General features: G+C 36.0%; 1 protein-coding gene across 5 annotated transcripts; it reads left to right on the top strand.

The window, feature by feature from the left end:
* The first annotated feature begins 4,172 nt into the window (after positions 1-4,172).
* LOC127744911 (uncharacterized) lies at positions 4,173-9,038 on the top strand. Of its 5 annotated transcripts, XR_008006178.1 has the most exons (9): positions 4,173-4,426; positions 4,900-4,963; positions 5,100-5,153; positions 5,361-5,471; positions 5,578-5,679; positions 6,059-6,137; positions 7,123-7,273; positions 7,678-7,846; positions 8,791-9,038. XR_008006178.1 is itself a non-coding variant. In XM_052257762.1 (3 exons), exons 1-3 carry the CDS (start codon positions 7,168-7,170, stop codon positions 8,848-8,850), a joined length of 330 nt encoding a protein of 109 aa, XP_052113722.1. In that variant the 5' UTR covers positions 6,144-7,167; the 3' UTR covers positions 8,851-9,038. The 5 variants fall into 5 exon arrangements, 1 of the variants encoding a protein (XP_052113722.1); XR_008006177.1 differs by having other exon boundaries at positions 5,100-5,471; positions 7,144-7,273; XR_008006176.1 differs by having other exon boundaries at positions 5,100-5,471.
* The last annotated feature ends 11,834 nt before the right edge of the window (positions 9,039-20,872 follow it).

The following is a 20,872-nucleotide window of genomic DNA, read 5'->3' as shown; positions in this document are numbered from 1 at the left end:
GCATAAAATTCACATACTAATCCAGGGTAAACATGTTTCTGAATATGGAGCAAAGGATTCTATTTCAGATTTTCAAACAGAGACAAGATGTTGATTCCTTTTGCTGTGAGTGACTCCAGGTTCACTAAGTATGTGGCACAGAAACGGCGTTTTTCCAATACTTCCTTGTGAAATTCATAGGAAGCACAAGAGTTGAATCTGGCTGGATCATAATGAGAGTGAGGCTTGTTGTATTTGTTCTTGAAGTCCAGAGACTCCAAGTTTTCAGGTTCCCGCGTGTTGTGTAATAGAAAACTCTTGGCTTTGTGAGAGCTCCGTCCAGGAGTGATCTTCTTTGGTGGTGACGAAGGCAGTGATGGCGGAGGTGAGGGAGATGATGAAGAGGTGGAATGAATGTGTATGTGAGTGTGAGTTTGAGGTGTGGAAGATTTTTGAGATGAGAGTGTTCTTTCACCTTTTCTAGGGGCGTTTTTCTTTTTCATGATAAAGAAAATGGAGAAGTGGAAGAGGAAGAGTTGAAGAGAACCAAATTGAGTGAGGGAGGAGGGAGGTTAGGGATGCAATAAATGTGGAGTGGAGAGAGAATTGGAGGGAGTTTAATGACCATTAATGGGCGGTTATTAACCAAGGAAGTTTCTCTTTTATTTGAAATAAACTGAAAATGGTTTCCTAGAATCAAGGGATTAGATGAAAGAGAAAGATTTGATTTGACAATAACCACTTCCAACAAGATTTGATGAGACAACAAAGAGATATTGTGATTTACACAAAGAGAAACTAACAAAACGGTCAGGGTGGGGTCAAAGGAATTTGGTGGAGCCAATAAGAATTTATTTCTGTGTTGTCTCCCCCTTGATCACAGCCCTCTCAGCACACTCTGATTTTTATCTCCTCCATTCCTACGAGACAAAACTGAGCATAATCAGAAATTTCACAAGTTATCAATAGAACTTAAATCAATCATTCCCAAGCTTTTTCTTAAAGAGCAGAATCTGTCTTCACAGAGGGGTTTTGTAAAAATGTCAGCAAGTTGGTCTTCATATTTTACAAATTGAATATCAATAGTACCCTTTTGCACATGTTCTCTAATGAAATGATATTTAATTTCAATGTGTTTGGTTCTTGAGTGCAGAATAGGATTTTTTGAAATGTTTATAGCACTCATATTATCACAAAATAAGGGTATACTATTTGATCTTTAATTTGTAATCTTCCAACTGTGCTTTTAACCAAATTAATTGAAAACAACATATAGATGCAGAAATATATTCAGCTTCAGCTGTGGATAGGGCCACGGTTGCTTGTTTTTTGCTTGACCACATATTGAGTGATCTCCCAAGGAAGCAACACATGCCACATGTGCTCCTTCTATCCACCCTATCTCCCGCATAATCTGCATCACAACACTCTACTGCACAAAAGTCATCAGATTTAGGATACCACAAGCCATAATCACTAGTTCCCTTAATGTATCTAATGATGCGCTTAACGGCTGAAAGATGGGATTCTTTTGGGTGAGATTGAAATCTTGAGCATACACCCACACTTTGAATAATATCCGGTCTAGAGGAGGTAAGATACATGAGTGAACCAATCATTCCTCTATACCTTGTTTCATCCACATCTTTCCCATTATCATCCTTTTCAAGTTTAGTGTTAGGAAGCATTGGTGTTCCCATTGGTTTAGAGTTTTCTAGGCCAAATTTCTTGATTAGTTCTAGTGCATACTTTCCTTGGTGAATAAATGTACCACTAGCTAGGAGTTTGTTTAATTTGGAGGCCAAGAAAGAAAGTTAGCTCTCCCATTAAACTCATTTCAAACTCACTAGTCATGAGTTTTCCAAACTCTTCTCACAAGGACTCATTGGCCGATCCAAACATAATGTCATCCACATAAACTTCAATTAGAAGAATATCATCATTAGATGCTTTAATAAACAAAGTAGTGTCGGTGGTACCCCTTTGAAATTGATTTTCCAACAAGAAGGCACTAAACCTTTCATACCAAGCTCTTGAAGCTTGTCTAAGGCCATAAAGAGCCTTAGAGAGTTTGAAAACATGGTTTGGAAATTCTTTGTCTTCAAAATCGGGGGGTTGAGCCACATACACTTCTCTATCAATAAAGCCATTAAGGAAAGCACATTTAACATCCATTTGAAACATTTTGAAGCCCTTATGGGTAGCATAGGCAAGAAGCAACCTAATTGCTTCCATTCTAGCTACCAGAGCAAAAGACTCATCAAAATCTATACCCTCTTCTTGATCGTAACCTTGGGCCACTAATCTAGCCTTGTTACGAACAACTTGTCCATCCTCACCAAGTTTATTTTTAAAAACCCACTTAGTACCCATTACATTCTTACCATCCGAATGAGGTACTAGTGTCCAAACCTCATTCTTGTTGAATTGAGCAAGCTCTTCTTGCATGGCTTTGACCCATGATGGATCTTCAAGAGCTTGTTTCACATTGTTGGGCTCCTTTTGTGACAAGAGTGCAAAATTACTTTGTTTAGATTACCTTTTGGTTGAGGATTGATAAACCTCATTTGTAGGGTTTATCTTGTGCTTGATTTAGGGGATTTTATAACCTTTTACCCACATTTATCTATTGAAATAGCATGGTTTTATAACTTCTCCTTTAATTGTGCTTAAGAGTGAAAACATGCTTTTTAGGTTTTAAAATAGCTAAATTTAATTCACCTTGATTCCATTAGATGCCTTGATGTGTTTGTTAAGAGATTTCAATTTAGGAGGCAAAGATTGGATCAAGGGAATGAAGGAAAAGCATGTAAAAATGGAGAACTCATGAAGGAATGTAGGAATCGCAAAAGCTGTCAAGCCGACCTCTTTGCGCTTAATCGACCATAACTTGAGCTACAGAGATCCAAATGATGCGGTTCCAGTTGGGTTGGAAAGCTAACATCGGGGCTTCAAAACGATATAAGATTTTCCATAGTTGCATCATGCATATGGGCGCGCACGCGCACGGTACGTGGACGCGCCGATGGTGGCACATGATCCACTTAATGCAACTCGTGGCCAGCGATTTTAGAAGCCTTGTGGGCCCAATCCAACTCATTTCTGATACTATTTAAGCCAAAGATTGAAGGGGAATCAACATACTAGTCATCATTAGTCATAGTTTAGTTTTAGAAGTAGTTAGAAGTAGTTTCTAGAGAGAGAAGCTCTCACTTCTCTCTAGGATTATGATTAAGATTAGGTTTAGTTCTTATATCTAGGTTTTTATTCACTCTTTCTTCTACTTCTACTCTTCAATTCTTTGTTGTTACATTCATTCTTCTTCCATTCTTTTGTTGTAATCTCTTTTATGTTGTTTTTGTGTTTTGTTGTAGATCTACTTTTGTTTCTTCTACTCTCTTTCAATTCAATCAAGGTAATTCATAATAAATGTGTTTCTTTTAATTGTTGTTGTTAATTCTTTTCAATAATTGTTGTCAATTTGCTTTGCTTTTCTTTTGTACCTTCCAAGTATTTGATGAAATGCTTGGTTGGATTTTAGTGTAGGTTTTGTTCCTCTTGGCCTAGGTAGATAATTAGTGACTCTTGAGTTATCTAATTCCTTTGTTGATTGATAATTAGAAGTTGCTAATTGATTTGAATGCCTCTAAAGCTAGTCTTTCCTTTAGGAGTTGATTAGGACTTGAGGAATTAAATTGATTCATCCACTTGACTTTTCCTCCATGGTTAGAGGTTAACTAAGTGAGAGCAATGAATAATTTGTTGTCACAATTGAGGAGGATAACTAGGATAGGACTTTTAATTCTCATATCTTGCCAAGAGCTTTGTTAGTTGTTAGTTTATTTTTCTTGCCATTTATAATTCTTGTCTAAAATCTCAAAAATCCCAAAATAACTCATAATCAATAACAAGAACACTTTATTGTAATTCCTAGGGAGAACGATCCGAGGTTCAATACTTCGGTTTATAAATTTAGGGGCACTACTAGAATTTAGACATTTACTAACATTTTTAAAGTAACACTTTTTAAAATGTTAGTTATTCTAATAAAAATATATTGTTAGCAACACTTGTAAAATAAATGTTAGCAAAATACACTTTTTTGAAAAAAAAGAAAATAAAAATCAGGTACAAACGTTACCAAATATATAAAGGGGCGAGTATTTTCATTTTCTCCCCGTTTTACGCATCGTTCTCACTCTCACTCTCGAAGCTGCACCTCTGGTTCCTCCTCAATCATCTCTTGTTCCGTCTCTTCAAGCTCTTGCTCCGCCTAATCGATCTCACGGTTTGCGAATCGAAACCACAATCGCGTGTTCTCACTCTCACTCCAGCTCGCGTTGTCTCGCCTCTGGTTCATCCTCTCACACCGTCGTTTTGCCTCTGGTTCATCCTCTCGTGCCGTCGTCTCCTCACCGGTTCCATCAGCTGCTCGTCCCACAGCCTGGTGAGTTCTAGTTCTCTTGTTCAGTTAGTATCTTTCTCCTTCAATCCTCTTTAATCTTTACGTAATAATTAATTTGATGTATAACTATTAGTTGATTTAGGTTTTTAATTGGTTATTTAGTAGTTAGGTTTTGAATTTAGGTTTTGATTAAGTTGTTTATTTGCTGATTAAGCTGTTAAAAACCATATATTATTAGGTTTTCATATCCTCTGTTTTCTATTTGCTTTTTCTTACTAAACTTGGATTCTAATTTCTAATTTCTGTTTTGTTTGATATTGCCAATTGAAAAAACTCAAATATTGATTCCATCATTTCTAGGCCCGATGAAATTGTTGTATAGAATGTAATTAATTTGACACAAAATAAGATTTAGTTTGTTAAAAAGATTCCGTATCCAAAATTCCAAATTATTTGACTTATAATACTTCTAACTCAAGCATATTAACACATTTACATTATCATATTATACATAGGCCCTTGAAAAGTGTCAACTTGGTGATGAAGTTAGAAGAAAAGAAGGAAAGTTGGACTCTCCAGGTTTGCATTCTATTTTTCTTGAATCAATAATTATATATCCTCCTAATTTATAACTAGGAAAATTTTGATTACTCTACATGAATTTAGTGATATAGTAACCTTTGAAGTTATTGCTAAGGCAAAATTGATGCTGCAGTTAGCGAAAATGGCGAGAACTGGAGCATGGGACAGAGGCAATTGGTGTGCCTTGGTAGGGTGCTTTTGAAGAAAATTTAGCCACTCCATGAATTGGAATTCTTATAAGCAGTTTACTACAAATTTATAATCATCCTCTTGGGCTTTCTACTTTACTGAACAATGAAACATTGTTACTTAAAGCCTTTGATAGAATATTAGAATGACTTCTTTTTTGTTAAGCTTTTGGTTGTGTTCTAATTTGTTTTCTTATGAGATGAAGTGTTTCAATGGTGATGCATGAGGGACAAAGTTTGCAGAGTGCTTTGTCTGTAAACAGCAAGGACACTTGAGTAAAAACTGCCCTCAAAATGCTCATGGTATCTATCCTAAGGTATTATTGTTTCTCTTTCTTGTTTGCCTTGTCAAATATATCATGATGTATTAGCCAAACACTTGAATCAACTGTCTAATCTATATTAAGTAATTGTTTATACTAGGATGGTTGTTGTAAAATATGTGGTGGCGTGACACATTTGGCAAGGGATGTCCCGAAAAAGGGAAGAAAACTCTTTTTGCTGCTAATGGGCCTGTTGATGGATGTAAGTCTATTCCTATATTCCTGGTTTTGATATCTAAAGTTTCATCTTTTGTTTAGTTTGTATGGGGTCCATATCTCCTTTGTTTGCATTTCCAAACATACATTTGATATTATTTATGTTTTGCTGCTATTTAGCTGCATTTAGATCCAGTATGCATGTAGAATAATGATTGACCTTAACCTCAAGTACATGCAAGTGGTGGAGGTGCACTGCTTTTGCTTGTTCATCACCTTATGATAGCTAAAAGAATTGCTGCTAAAAAAAATTAATGCTATTGATTGCTCTAAATCTAATTTATTCTCTTGTTGGGTGTTCTAAATTGATACTATGGAGCCATAGGATATCATGAAGTGGCTAATCAAATACTTGCCTCTGACAGTTGTATAAGAAAATGACGTTCTTCATCACTGAATTCCTCTAGCAGACATAATTGGGCTTTCTTCAACAGGATTTGCCAGGTATTTGAATGAGTTCTCTTCAGCTTATGAAGTCTTTATTTTACAAGTTCTCAGATTTACTCCATGTTTAATCTGGTCACCATCATTTTCTATATTAATTTTGAGATAAACAGAAATGTATGTGCCATAGCCCATGGGACATATGGCCTATGCATTGGTAATTGGGAGGAGGGGGTTCAAAGTGTGTGTATCACAAAATTATACTTTTTCATTTAAAAAACAATGATTGAATTTTTATGAACATGCTTAATTGTTGCTGGATTTATGAACATGAAGAAACAACTTCCCTTGAAAGGATGTGTTTAAAATCCAAATCTTAACAAGTCACATTACAAAATCACAATTGATTATTACAAGTTTTACATCTAAAATATAGTCTCTATATAATTTACAAGTTCAAGACAACCTTGATGTTCTTGTCGGTGACAGAAGCTTTCTTGGGCTTGGCATTGTTGAGGCATTTGGATTTTGGTATTTGAATATTCAAATTTTCAGTAGAAAAATTGGTAAGTTCACCCCCCAACACAACGCGCTTCCTCTTGAGGGGTTGATTCTCAGTGAGGTTTGCGGTCATGGCCCTCCTCTTTGCGGCGGCACGAGTTTCCATCTCTGAAGGTGGCTCTCTTTGAAGAAAGGGGACAGAGAAAAAGAGAGGGCAATAAGAATGAGTAAAGAAGAGAGGAAGAGGGTGCCAAGTTTGAAGGGAGGGATATTGAAAGAGACAATTGGGATTTACAGTATAATAAGGATGAAGCACGAAGAGTGCCATTTGATTTGAGTAAAAATTTCAAAACAGAGAAAGATAGAGAAGATTAATGAAAATGAAAAGGGGGTTTGAGAATTCAGAGTGCCGCTGCTGGTAAAAAATGAAAATGGGTTGAGGAAATTTCTGCACATTCATCAATGAAGTCTATGCAGTAGTTTTCATTTTGAATATCTTAAATTATGTTCATTGAAACTTTATCCTATATTTTCTGCATTGCAGATTGACTATTGCAGTGTGCAGGTGCTATGCGATCCTGTTCAACGCATGGTTTTCGACGAAATTCACGGCTATTCTTTGACTTCAATAAATCCCTTCCTCGATGATTCTAGCCCAAAGGATCATGCTTTTGTTGATGAATTCAGCTGCATAGGTACTTTTTTACTTAGTCTTGCAATGCTAATACTTTGATGAAGTGTAGCAAAAATACTACTTGATAAAGTAGTATATGTTTGAGCAACGTGAACACGACACATAAAATGGTCTTCGTGTCTGGTAAAGCTTGGTTTTATTTGCTAAGATCCCAAAATCTTCATGAATTTTTATTGATTAAGGATTTCTTTTTTTTTTTTGGTCAACAATTTAGTTAAATTAAATTTATTTTATAGAGACTGGTTAGTTCATTAAAAAATAGGTGCAGCAATTAAGCACCAGTGTTTTATGCTTAAAATTTTTATGCTTAAAATTTGAATTCCCATAATTGCTGGATTTATAGGAATTTTTATGTCGTGTTATTTTATATGGACCTTAACTAACAAACCAGTGTTTGGATTGCAGCAAAGATTCCAATTATCTTGTATTTGTCAAGGAAGAATCTGTTGGAAAACTTCCAATAAATTATAGGAGAAATGAGGTTTCCATAAAGTCAGTGACAATATTGGCTGAGGTTGAGTTTGGAAGGTGCATCACTCCGATCGTATATGTTACCAAGTTCACTGCAATCCCTGTAATGATTCTAATCTAGTTTTGTTTTAATTTTGTATTCCATCATGAAGCATGAGTGTTGAATAATAATTGTGGTTTTAATTTTGTATTTAATCATGCAAAAATATTGAAGAAATAGGAAAATTGACTTATTGGACCAATTTTAGTATTTAAATATTTTGGATTTAATTTTTAAAGTGGGGTGTAAAATATGTAATTGAAGAAAAAGATTTTAATTTAATATTTTGTGCATTTAAATGTTACTAAAGATTTATTATAATATTTTTTAATTGTTAGCAAAGAAAATCTTTTGTAACACTTATTAGAGCATTGCCATAGAATATCCATTGTAACATTTTTTAAAATATTATTAGAAAGACTTATTGTGACAATTTTTAATAATTACAAAAAATATTTATAGTAATATTTTTTTAAGTATTACAAAAAATATCTATTGTAATATTTTTTTAAGTGTTACTAAGAAAGGTCTATTATGACATTTTTCATAATATTACTATAGAAGATCTATTGTAACATTTTTATTAAATGTTATTAAATCTTTAGGAGAATGTTAGTAAAACTCTTTAGTAACATAGGGTATATTTAACATTTGTTAAAATGTTACTAATATACATAGGTAACATTTTAATATAATTTGATAACATTTTTTAAATGTTAGTAAAAGACAATTATGTAGTAGTGGGGTTTGTACTAGTGACAAACAAATTTTTGTATGAAAGGATTATTGTTGGTTTAGAAACTATACTTGTAACGAGAATTCATTTGTGAAATTCTAAACCGTCAAAAATTCAATCATCAAGGATCTTGTTGTTACACCTTGAGAGGGATCACCAATGATGAAGTCATGAGGATAACCCCTCGTGGACTTCCATTCTTTAGGCTTCCGGAGTGGTGTTGAGCTTTGATGAGCTTCTGTGGGTCTCACTATTTCAGTTTCTCTTGTAGGCTCAGGAGACAAAATGGAAATATTTCCTCCAATCTGACGTGACAAAATTGGACTATTAGATTCTTCATTTTGAGCAGACTTGGGATTTTCTTCATTGGTTTCTTTATTGACAACAATCTCACAATCTGTATCATCTTCAATTACAGCATTGGGAATCGAGTTAGAGTCACAAAAAGAAACATGTATGAATTTCTCTATGATCTTATGTTCTTTGAGATAAATCCTATAGGCCTTGCTATTGGTAGAATATCCAACAAACATTCCCTCATATGATTTTGGATAAAATTTACCAATATTTTTTTTGTTGTTTAGTACAAAACATTTGCATCCAAAAACATGAAAATACTTAAGATTTGGAGGGTTCTTTTCCATAGCTCATAAGGACTTTTTTTTAACCCTTTTCTAATAATGGTCTTATTCAAAATGTACCATGCTATATTTACAGCTTCAGCCCATAGGAATTTTGGAACCTCATTTTCACATAACATAGCCTTAGTCATCTCTTGAAGGCTTCTATTTCTTCTTTCAACAACTCCATTTTGTTGAGGTGTTCTAAGGCATGAAAAATTATGAGCAATTCCAAAGTCATCATAGAATTTTTCAAAGTCTTGGTTTTTAAATTCCTTTCCGTGATCACTTATCAAACGAGCTACTTTTAAATCTTTTTCATTTTGAATTTTCTTGCAAAGGGTTGAGAAAGCATGAAAAACATCATTTTTATGAGTAAAAAAAAGTACCCAACCGAATCTAGAGTAATCATCTACCACCACAAGACCATAGTATTTTCCTCCAACTTTGAGTTCTTGTTGAACCAAAAAGATCAATGTGTAACATTTCTAATGGCTTTTTAGTTGAGATTCCATCTTTTGGTTTAAAAGAGAATTTTACTTGTTTGCCCAATTGGCAAGCATCACAAGTAAGATCCTTATCAAAGTTGATATTTGGAATTTCTTTAACCAATTTTTTTTTGACTAGCTTAGAAATTTGGTACATGCTAGCATGACCTAACTTTCTATGCCATAACCATTTTTCAGATTCAAGAGATGTGAAACATGTTACATTTTATTCGTTCAAGTCCTCAAGAGTCAAACTATACACATTGTTGCATCTTTTAGCCTCAAATAAAATATCTCCAGTTTTTTCACAAACAACCAAACACACAAACTTTCTAAAAATAACTTCAAAACCTAGATCACACAATTGGCTTACACTAAGTAGATTACGTTTCAAACCATTTACAAGAACATCATTTATACAAGATGAAAAGCTTTTACCGACTTTTCCAATGGCCACTATCTTTCCTATTCCATCATTACCGAAAGTGACAAGTTCTCCATCATACTCATCAACCTTTATGAAAGAAGGTTGTCTTTTCGGTCATGTGCATAGAGTATCCGCTGTCCATGTACCACATATTTTTCTTTCGTTTGGATGCTAGGCACACCTACAAAACAAGCTCAAGTGACCTTAGGTATCCAAATCTTTTTGGATCCTTTCACGTTAAACTATCTCTTATGTCCTAGTCCATTATAATAAAAAATAATTTATCATCAATCATCCTTTCACCAAAAAAATATTGAATGGGAAAGTGACCATTTCGGTTGCATAATCTACAAAACCTTGGAGTTGCTATTTTGTTAAAGTGGTTGGGTTTTGAAACCTTGTGTCATTAGAAGATGAAGCTATATTTTCAAAGAAAGGTTTCTCAATAGTTTTAAAATTTTTGTAAAACCCAAGCCAGCTTTATCAAAAAGAGGTCTTTGACTAGCCAAAATTTAATTTAAATTTTCAGAACTTTGTGTGAACTTGGCTAAGTCATTTTTAAGGTTTTTGACATTTTTCATCAACTCTTCATTTTCTTTAAAATATTTTACATATGCAACAACAGAATGGTTACTTTTACAGCTTCTAAGTTGGGTTTTTAACTGCTTATTTTCTTCAACAAGTTCACAAGCAGTTTCGGCCTCCCTTAGTTTTTCTTTGAAAAAACTGTTTTCAGCTTTAAGGATGGTGATTTGTTGTTGAAGATCTTGATTATCAAGAAAAAAACATCTTATTTTTTTAGAAAGGTGGTCTATCATAAGATGAAGATCTTCAGTGTTTGGATTATGAAAGACTACCTGTTCAATGTTATCTGCCATGAGACATGGTTGTGACTTGGTCTCAGACTCTTCATCACTCTCTGAGTCATTTTTCAAGTCCTCCCATGATGCCATCAGCCCCCTTTTTTTTTTCCCTCTTTTTGGCTTCTCTTCTTTCTTCAATTTAGGGCAATCTAACTTGAAATGCCTGATTTTTTTACAGTTGTAGTATGTCATCTTGATGAGATCTTTTCTTTGTTTCCTAAAGCTGCTTCCTTTGCCTCTCTCCTTGGACTTCATCATTTTTCTGAATTTCTTGGCAAACAACACAAACACATTTTCAGAAGAATTATCACTGGATTCATCATCCAGGGGGTTAGTCACAGATGTAAAAATAATTCCTTTCTTTTTTGAATCTTTTTTCAAATAGGTATTTTCAAAAGCAAGTAAGTTTCCTCTCAAATCATCATATGTCATGGAATCTAAACTACTGCTCTCAGAAATGATTAAGGCTTTTGTTTCCCATTCTTTTGTAAGACATCTTAGAACTCTCCTCACAAGCACAAAATCAGAATGCGTTATTCCCATAGCATCCAAGTCAACAATGATGATGTTGAAATGTTGGAACAGTTCATCAATAGATTCTCCTTCCTTTATTGCAAACATTTCATACTCTCTGTTCAACATGTCTATCCGGGTCTTCTTCACTATTGTGGTTCCTTCATGGGTGATTTGAAGTTTGTCCCAGATTTTCTTTGCCGTTGTGCATCGTGATACCCGTCGGTATTCCTCGAAGCTGATAGCACAGTTGAGTAAGTTGACAGCCTTGGCATTGAGTTCCACTTTTTTTCTATCTTCTTCAGTACAGCTTGCTTCGGGTTTGAGAGAGACTACTTCTTCAGCACTTGTGGTGGTTAGGAATTAGGGGCCTTTCAGGATAAACTTTCATAGTCTGTAATCCACTGCTTGCACAAAGATCTTTATTCTCTCCTTCCAATAGGTATAGTTTTTTTCATTGAAAAGAGGAGGTCTGTTGCTTGACTGTCCTCTGTAAGGTTGTAGGATACCAGATTTGAGCTACTGCTTTCTGTCATCTGGATCTTTTCTCCAAATTGCAAAGCTTGATCTCTTTGAGACCAAGCTCTGATACCAATTGATGGTTTCAGTGGCTAAGATAAGGGGGTTGAATCTTAGCCTCTTTTTTACTTCAGAACACTTGCTGGTCTTTGAAACAACTTCTGGAGATTTATTTGATTTTTGTCTCGTCCCTAGCCACGAGACTTTTCTTTTTGTCTCGTCACTTGGCACGAGATATTTTGCGGTTTTATCTCCTGTGCAGCAGAAACAGAAAATAGAGTAGAAGAGAAAGAGAATTACACCCAGATATATCTTGGTTCAGCTGCTAAGTACAGTGCAGTCTACATCTAGTCTCCATCACAACAGTGATGGAATTTCACTATAATCATCTTTGATTACATACACCAATTCTCCTTAGGAACTACCCTTCCTATATGGGACAAGTCCAGAATTCTAAACCCAATTCTGAACTTGACTTGGTCACTGCCAAGTTTTCAACTGTAAAGTGCTAACCCAACTTACAAGGGGATTCCCACAGAATCATGAAACACAACACAGATGTACAAAGAAACTCTAAGGACATCTATGGCTTTTTCTTTTAATTTTGCACTCTCTGTCTTTTTTCGCTCTATGGCTTTTTCATACAAACCTCATTGTCTGTCTTTTTTCATAAGACTCAAGACATGACAAAATTAAACAGAAAAATACAAAACAGAATACATTGAAAGAAGAAAATCTGTTAGCTCAGGTAGCTCTAAGAACTCTGTGTCTTGCACTCTCACACTTTCTCCTTGAATAAAACACTGACTGTTCACCCTTACTTATAGGGAGAAGCCTTCAAGGTTGAAATAAAACAAACCAAGCTAAACTTCTTCTTCTTCAAAGCAGAACCGGTTCGGCCAGAGAGAGAAAAGAGATAACCCATGCAAAACCCAACATGCAATTACCTCTAGTCCTTCCTTGGTCACCAATCTTCATCAATTCGAGCCCTTCATCTTTTCTTGCTTTCCAAGATGAATTTCTGGCCCTTGATACTACATGATGATGATATCTTCATCTGCTTCTATCTCTGCCTCTTCCATCACGTAGCCACTGTAGCTACCTTCTGTGGTGGTTGAGCAAGATCAGAGACAAGCCATCCTTCCAAAGATTTTCTCCTTGCTGGCCGAAATCTTCTTCAACCATTTTTGGTATGGAGAAACCAATATCTCATCATCAAATCTTACCAAAAGTGGTGAAAATCTTAGCCACATCATACTTTTAGTTTTCTTTTTCTTGCCATCATTTTGATGGTCTTTAGGCGTGCTTCTTCTTCTCTATGGTAGCTTGCCATAAATTCCATGGTTGCTGCTGTGATATGACCGAAAGTGAGAAGCAAGTAGAGAGAGAAGAGAGAAATTTGAAAAGCATTGAATTAGGAAAGAGAATGAGATTAAATGAAATGATTCTTCTCTTGCTGAGTAGTGTGTAGCATTAAGTGTTACAATCAAATCAAATGCCTTTTTCTCTCTCATTGTTCCCATGCAATTAATGATAATTAAATGAATTTGAAATCCATCACATGGTAAAAATTGAGATTCGTTGGAGGCATTTTTGCTTTCTCTCTCAATTGGTTTTGGACCAGGCAAGCAAAATAATTTGGGCTTGCATTAATAATAAGTAAAACTGGCCCATCTAATAAAACATTTCAGCCAACATTCATATGACAAAAATTGCATAAGGCTGAATTTTGATTTTATTAGGCTTAGGATCTCTTCTTTTCATTTCGGCCCAAATAACCACAAATTATTTCAGCCACTTAATTTATCATTTTTTATACCCAAGGCTGAAGGTGAGATGCATATGTGGGCTTGCAACATTTTTTTTAGGGGTAAGTACTGTTTTGGTCCCTAAAATTTAGGGTCAGAATCGAAATCGTCCCTCTTCTAATTTTGGATTTAAAATCATCCTTAATGTTTTTTTTTGTATTAAAATCATCCTTTTTATTAAATTTTTTAATTTAATTTTGCTGCTGCTCGCGTTGCTGCCGTCAGACCCTGTCGCCGCCGTTCGTGGTTCAGTCGCCGCCACCATCGCGCCGTTTGGGTCGTGCCATCTTGAGCAGAACCACGAGGAGAGATGGATCGCGAGTGAGGGGGGTTACGGGCTTGGAGCCGCCGCGCCTTCATCACCACCACATCCTCGCCGCGCTGTCGCCGTCGTCCTCACCACGCTATCGGGGGGTGAAGAGAGAAAGAAGGGGGAGAACCAGGGAGGTCACCGCCGTGACCCCCTCGTCGTCGTCGGCTTCCGATTCGCTGTTGCTCGCCGCCTCTACTTCTTGCTTCGATTTCTGTTTCTGCTTCTTCTTCTGCTTCTTTTGCTTCTTGAATTGTTGAATCTTTGATTTGTTGAATCATTGTTGGATTTGAGTTGTTGGTTTTCTTGATTTCTGAATTTCTTGATTTCTGAATTGTTGTTTGCTGTTGATGGAAGAAGTTTGTTAATTGATCTTTGTTTGTTGTTTGTTGTTGTGGTGGTGGTGGTGGTGGTGTTGGTGTTGGTGTTGGTGTTGGTTGGTGGCGGTGGCAGTGGCGGTGGCGGTGGCGGTGGCGGTGGTGGTGGAGGAGGTAATTGTATTGGTAGTGGTGAGGGTATTTTTGTCCAAAAAAAGTTATAAGGACGATTTTAATAAAAAAACAACATTAAGGATGATTTTAAATCCAAAATTAGAAGAGGGACGATTTCGATTCTGGCCCTAAACTTTAGGGACCAAAACAGTACTTACCCTTTTTTTATTTTCGGCCCAATAGCAAATCTACACACACAAAATTATTAATTAAGCAAGTATGAATTAAGATCAAATTAATAATTTTGTAATTAATTATTTTTAATAATGTTTGTTCATCATCAAATTAAATTAGAGTTTTTCAAACTCATCAGACCTCTAAATCATGTTCCAAAATAAAATTTTTTCAAACAAGTTTAACAAAAAAGTTTTTAATTTAAATTAGTGAAATGCTATAAAAAGTTTTCTTGAAAAAGAAAATATTACTTCAACCAAGTGGTAAAATATACACAAAATCAAGAAAATATACAATCAAACATGCAAATGCAACAACTAATTTAACAAAAAAAATTTAAACATTGGTGTTGAGACAAGAAGGTACTAACCCACGAGATTGGTATCGACCTCTCCACACTTAAAGATTACGCCGTCCTCGGTGCATGCTAAGATGTGCAAGTGGACAGGGGTTGTGGTTCCTCAGCTGGTGCTCTTTTTGTTCCTTTCCTTGCTAGTGGTTTGGGAGTAGCTTTCTCTTTACCTGTCTTGGTGGCCATCCTGAAAAGGGAAAAAGTAAGTAACTTTAAAACTAAGGGTTAGAGCAAGAAAGAGGATGGACAAGTGATAATCAATGCACGGTAAAGAAGGATGTCGTTAACACATAGTCGCGACTACATGTGAAAAGTTCATCAATGGAAATATAGCAAGTGCATGTGATGGCAAGTATATGCAAGATATTTATTGGTATGCTGTTAAAGGCATGAGTAACATAGATCAAGCATTAAATGCCCAATTTGATTATCAAGTCTTTTAAACTAACAATCTGTTTGTATTGACAATTATATTCAGTTAATAATATATAAAAAGGGGTTTTGTGAAAAATAGGCATTAAAATAGTAGAATAGAATAATTTAAAAAGAATGCACAATGCCATACAGGCTTTTTCACAAACACTTAGCATGCGTGGTAAATATGTTATTGAAAATATTAAATTGAACATGCAAGTGACCCTAAAAATAATTAATAATTGTTAAACAATTCCTAATTAATCCACAAGCAATTATATATGAGAAAACAATTACCCAAATAAATTTTTAACACCAATAAAAATAATGCAAAAAGAAAGAAAGAAAAAGAATACATAGATAATGAAAGTAAAAAGAAAAGAAGAAGAAAACATAAATAAAAATAAAAATAATAATGAAAAGGTAAAAAGGGGAAGAAGAAAGTAAAAAGTAAGAAGGAATTAAGGAGAAAGAAGGGAAAAGAAATAAATAAGAAGTGAGAAGAAAAAAATTAGGATTGGGGAAGAAAAGATAAGATAACTGGGCTGATCTGGATAAGCTGTGCGTCACAAGTGATGCGGATGTGTGGAGCACGCGATCACGTGGTAGGTGATAAGTTCAGGTGACGCGGACGCGTGGGTCACGCGCACGCGTGACCTGATTTCGCTATTGGCGCGAGTGTAGCCTCGCGTACGCACAACTCTCTGTTCTAAACGCGCATTGCCAAAAATTTGGATGACGCGTGCACGTGGGTGACGCAGATGCGTGAATGGCCTCTATTTAAATAATGACACGGACGCGTGAGACATGCGTTCGCATAATGGGGTTTGTGCTTCCAGCATAACTCCAACCCCATTCCATCATAACGTTCTGCCATATACCTCTTTACGTCGATTTTGTAGGGTCACGTGTGCGCGTGGGTGACGCACACGCGTGGGGAGGCTATTTTCCAAAATGACACGGGCGCGTCAGCAACGCTTTCGCGTGGGCATGCTTGTGTCTAAGGCATGCCTCCAGCCATGCTTTCGCGTGACTCTCTGCTTCTTTTCTTCTCGTGTCCAAGGCACCTATGACGCGGACACGTCGGCGACGCTAGCATGTCGTGTGCGATTTTTTTTATGTAGTATGCAAAATGCAGAATGCAGAATGCAGATGACTATGCAGAAATTATGAATGAACACGAATGAAAATAAAATAAAATAAAGCTAAGAACAAAAAGGAAAGAATATACCATGGTGGGTTGTCTCCCGCCTAGTACTTTTAGTTAAAGTCCTTAAGTTGGACATTTGGTGAGTCCCTTGTTATGATGGCTTGTGCTTGAACTCATCCAGGAATCCCCACCAGTGTTTGTAATTCCAATAGCCTCTGGGATCCCACACTAGTTGCATAAAGCCTTCAAGCAAGCTAAAGTAAGTGACAAGGCCCCAAGAGTGATGATTGTTGGAATGAATTTCGGGGGTCGCAAACCTTGCTTTTGCACCCGTCTTCTTTTTGAGCAATATTGTTCCATCCGGGTGGCAAGCAGTCTGAATTCTCTCTGAAGCGGCCAAACAACATCCTAGACCCATTCAATTGAGCTCTACACTAACCTTTGCATTTTAACTTGGATCATACAACCATATTGAACCTTGCATGACAACTCCAACCACTAACTATCCTCCTCTTACTCTTAATGCCACAAAGAGCTCTAAGTTGACCATATGTCTCTAGTAGCCCATATTCAAGTGGGAAAGTAAAGGTTAAGGATAAGAATCTTTCCCACTTGAATGTTGTGTTGGACGGTAATGGCCTAGGGAGAGGTGTTTCTAATGAACTTGCAAGCTCCACTCCCTTGTGCTCTTCTTTGACAACTTCCACCTCTTTGGAAGCTTCTTCAATTTCAACCTCTTCCTCTTAGTAGCTTTCTTCCGATTTCATTTCTTCTTCATTGTTTACCAAGGGCATGGGAGGTTGTGCTTCTTCTTCTTCTTTAATCTCCATGTCAAGTCCAATGGGAGAGGATTCAAATGTAGATAAAAATTCATCAATGATTGAATTCATCTCTTGATCATCCCCTTCAAAGTCTTCAACCATGATATGCCTTGGAGGTTGTACACCCTCCTCAACATCAAATTCAAACTCCTTAGAAGGGGGCTCTGTGACTTGATTTTCCCATGGAGGTTCTGCATCTCCTAAGTCTTCGACCACTTCTTCCTCTTTAACGATTACAGCTTCCTCCAATTGTTCCAATACAAAGTCAGGCTGCTCATTGTCCACCGGAGTTTCTAGCTTCTCTTTCATGCTGCGTTCTTCAGTAGATTCTCCATATAAAGCCATGGGGGTTCCTTGAGTGTCTGAACATCGAAAAGCTAATCGATTTACTACCTCGGTTAAGGCAGTGGCAAATTCTAGTGCATCCCTTTTCATCTTCGCTTGCCCTTGAAGAAGACCACGAAGGATGTCATCCATTAGAGATTGGGGTGGATATGAGGGTTCATTATTTGGGAGGAAGGGTTCATGATAAGAGGGTGGTTCCTCACTCTCCATCTTTTCTACTTGTTGCACCACACACTTCGATTCCTTGTTCTCAAATTGAGATTCTTTAGCCATGAGAGCTTCGGGTGCCATTCATCTTACCGCTCGGTCCAATTGACGAAGGGTTGCTTGAAATTGATCCACTGTTTCCTTGAGATGATCCCTTGATTCTTGTTCTGCTTGGATATCATAAGTAGGACCATAAGGCTCTTGGATTGATGGATATGGATGTGGTATATATGGAGGTGGTGGTTCTTGGGAGTAATTGAGTTGGAATTGGGGTGGATCTATGTATGGTTCATATGGCTCAAAGGGTGGTTGATATGATGGATATGGATTAGGATCATATGGGGGTGTTTGGTGGTAAGGGGGCTTGTGATTATGGTGGTTCAAAGCTATGTTGAGGAGGGGGTTCATGGGCGTATGGTGGTGGTTTTTGATAATCAAAAGAGCGCTTACCATAGCCATTATCTTGATATGCTTCTTGGAATGGCTCTTGGTCATAGTATGTTGGCGGAGGCTGTTGCTAAGAGGTTGATCAAATCCCTGTGGCTCCTCCCACCTTTGATTCTCCCATCCTTGATGCATGTTCTTATTGTAATCTCCTCTTCCTGCATCATGATTATAACCAAACTCATAGCCAAAGGGGTGAGAGTTCATAGTAGTAAGAGAAAATAAAAACAAAGCTAATAAAAATAAGCAACAAAGTCCTAAAACAAACAAAAACTAACAAACAAGCAAAAAAAGAAAATATTTACAATAACCAATAATAAGGCACACTTTTGCGATTCCCCGGTAACGGCGCCATTTTGACGATCGAATTTTCTATCAGTAAAGAAATTTAAAAATATAATCGCGTTGTAAGTATAGCTTCTAAACCAACAGAGAATCCTTTCGTACAAAAATTTTGTTTGTCACTTTAGCAAACCCAATAAAAATAAATAACCGAAGTATTCAAACCTCGGGTCGTCTTCTCAAGAAATTGCAGGGAGGTATGATTTATTATTGGTTATGGAAAAAGATATATTTTATTTTGGGTTTTTGAAATAAGGAACAAGTAATTTAAATGACAAGAAAAATAAATTAATAATTAAGAAAACTCATGGCAAGGTATGAAAATTAGAAGTCATATCCTAGTTATCCTTATCAATTGTGATGAGAATTGCTCGTTGCTCCCACTTAGTGAACCTCTAACTATGAAGGTAAGTCAAGTGGATAAATCAATATGAATCCTCAAGTCCTAGTCAATTTCCAAAGAAAGACTAGAGTTATTGGAATAAAAGTCAATTAGCAACTTCCAATTATCAATCAATAAAAGAGTTTGATAACTCAAAAGTCTCTAATTACTCAACCAAAGCCAAGAATATAGAAAGCTAAATAAAAATCATATATCTGAAATATCTCAAATTATATTAAATAGAAAGTTAAATTGAACATAGGAATCCATAAACCAAATTGGCAACATCAAGTAATCAACTAAAGTAATAGAATAAATAAAAGTAGAAGAAAACAAAAAGTAAAGTAAAGGAATATTAAACCTAGAATTGAAAAGATGAAGAAATCCTAATCCTAAATCCTAATCCTAAGAGAGAGGAGAGAGCCTCTCTCTCTCTAAAAACTACATCTAAACCTAAAGTTATGTATATGAGAAGTTGTGTCTGTTGAATGGATGTATTCCCCCACTTTATCGCCTCTAATATGTGTTTTTTGGGTCGAGAACTGGGCAGAAACAGCCCAGAAATCGCTGGTTGCGAATTCAAACACGCTGATTTTCACAAATGCGATGCATCTGCGTGATGCACGCGTTTGCGTCACTTATCCTTAGGGAAAATATAATAAATTATATATCATTTTGAAGCCCCGGATGTTAGCTTTCCAACGCAACTGGAACCGCATCATTTGGACCTTTGTAGCTCAAGTTATGACCATTTGAGTGCAAAGAGGTCAGGCTGGACAGCTCAGCAATTCCTTCAATTTCTTGTATCCCTTCCACTTTTGCATGCTTCCTTTCCATCCTCTAAGCCATTCCTGCCCTGTAATCTCTGAAAACACTTAACATACATATCACGACATCGAATGGTAATAAGAGGGGATTAAACATAGAAAATTTAGGGTCAAAAAAACATTTTTTCAATCATAGAATAAATTTTGGGAAGGAATTGTAAAACCATTCAAATAATATGAATATTATATTTAAAAATCTTATATTCAAATTGAAAAATTAAATATTTTATTAATTGATAAAATTGAATAAAATAAGTAAAAACAAAATACAGAAATGATAAAAAAATTTACTAAAAATGTATTTATTTTATTCCACATTTTATACTATTCTAAAAAAAGAAAGATTCTAATCTAATATAGAAATAAGATAAAAGCAGGTAGCGGGAGTTTCTGAAATTAATAGTTATTCAATTCAGTCCTCGAAATTATATTATGGGATTTATAGTAATCTTTTAGACAATTTCCGTTCATTACTAGTCATCAGAAAATTGAAGTGGAGTAATTTCTGCCACGTTGACTCCAAAAACGACGTCGTATTATTTTTGGCGCGTGTTTTGGCCAAAATGATGTTGAGTGGTGTATTATTCTGTCCATGACGTTAAAACCCCCCAATTTCTACCTTTCTGGTCTTCTTCTTCTCCTACACGTTAATGGCTCTGCTATAACACGATGTTGGTAATATTTTCCTCATGGAAAAACTGAATCGTCTCTGATCCATTGAGCACAATTGTCGTCGTCGCTACTGTGTTGGGTTGTTGACCTGCATTGTCTCTGTTAAGGAAAGGATTTGGAAAAAAAAATCAATTTTGATATTCTCTGTTATTTCTTCAGTTCCATGAGTCCATCTTTTTTAGCC

Source organism: Arachis duranensis, chromosome 1, assembly GCF_000817695.3.
Source record: "Arachis duranensis cultivar V14167 chromosome 1, aradu.V14167.gnm2.J7QH, whole genome shotgun sequence".
NCBI classification, from domain to species: domain Eukaryota; kingdom Viridiplantae; phylum Streptophyta; class Magnoliopsida; order Fabales; family Fabaceae; genus Arachis; species Arachis duranensis.
This window is presented reverse-complemented; position numbering and strand designations above follow the sequence as displayed.

What these genes read in the sequence shown, in the direction of transcription:
- LOC127744911 (XM_052257762.1), top strand. Translation starts at nt 7,168, where the DNA reads ATGGTTTTCGACGAAATTCACGGCTATTCTTTGACTTCAATAAATCCC. An exon ending in TGATGAATTCAGCTGCATAG is followed by an intron (nt 7,274 to 7,682) that starts GTACTTTTTTAC and finishes ATTGCAGCAAAG; the next exon opens with ATTCCAATTATCTTGTATTT. An exon ending in CCAAGTTCACTGCAATCCCT is followed by an intron (nt 7,847 to 8,790) that starts GTAATGATTCTA and finishes TTTCTCTTGTAG; the next exon opens with GCTCAGGAGACAAAATGGAA.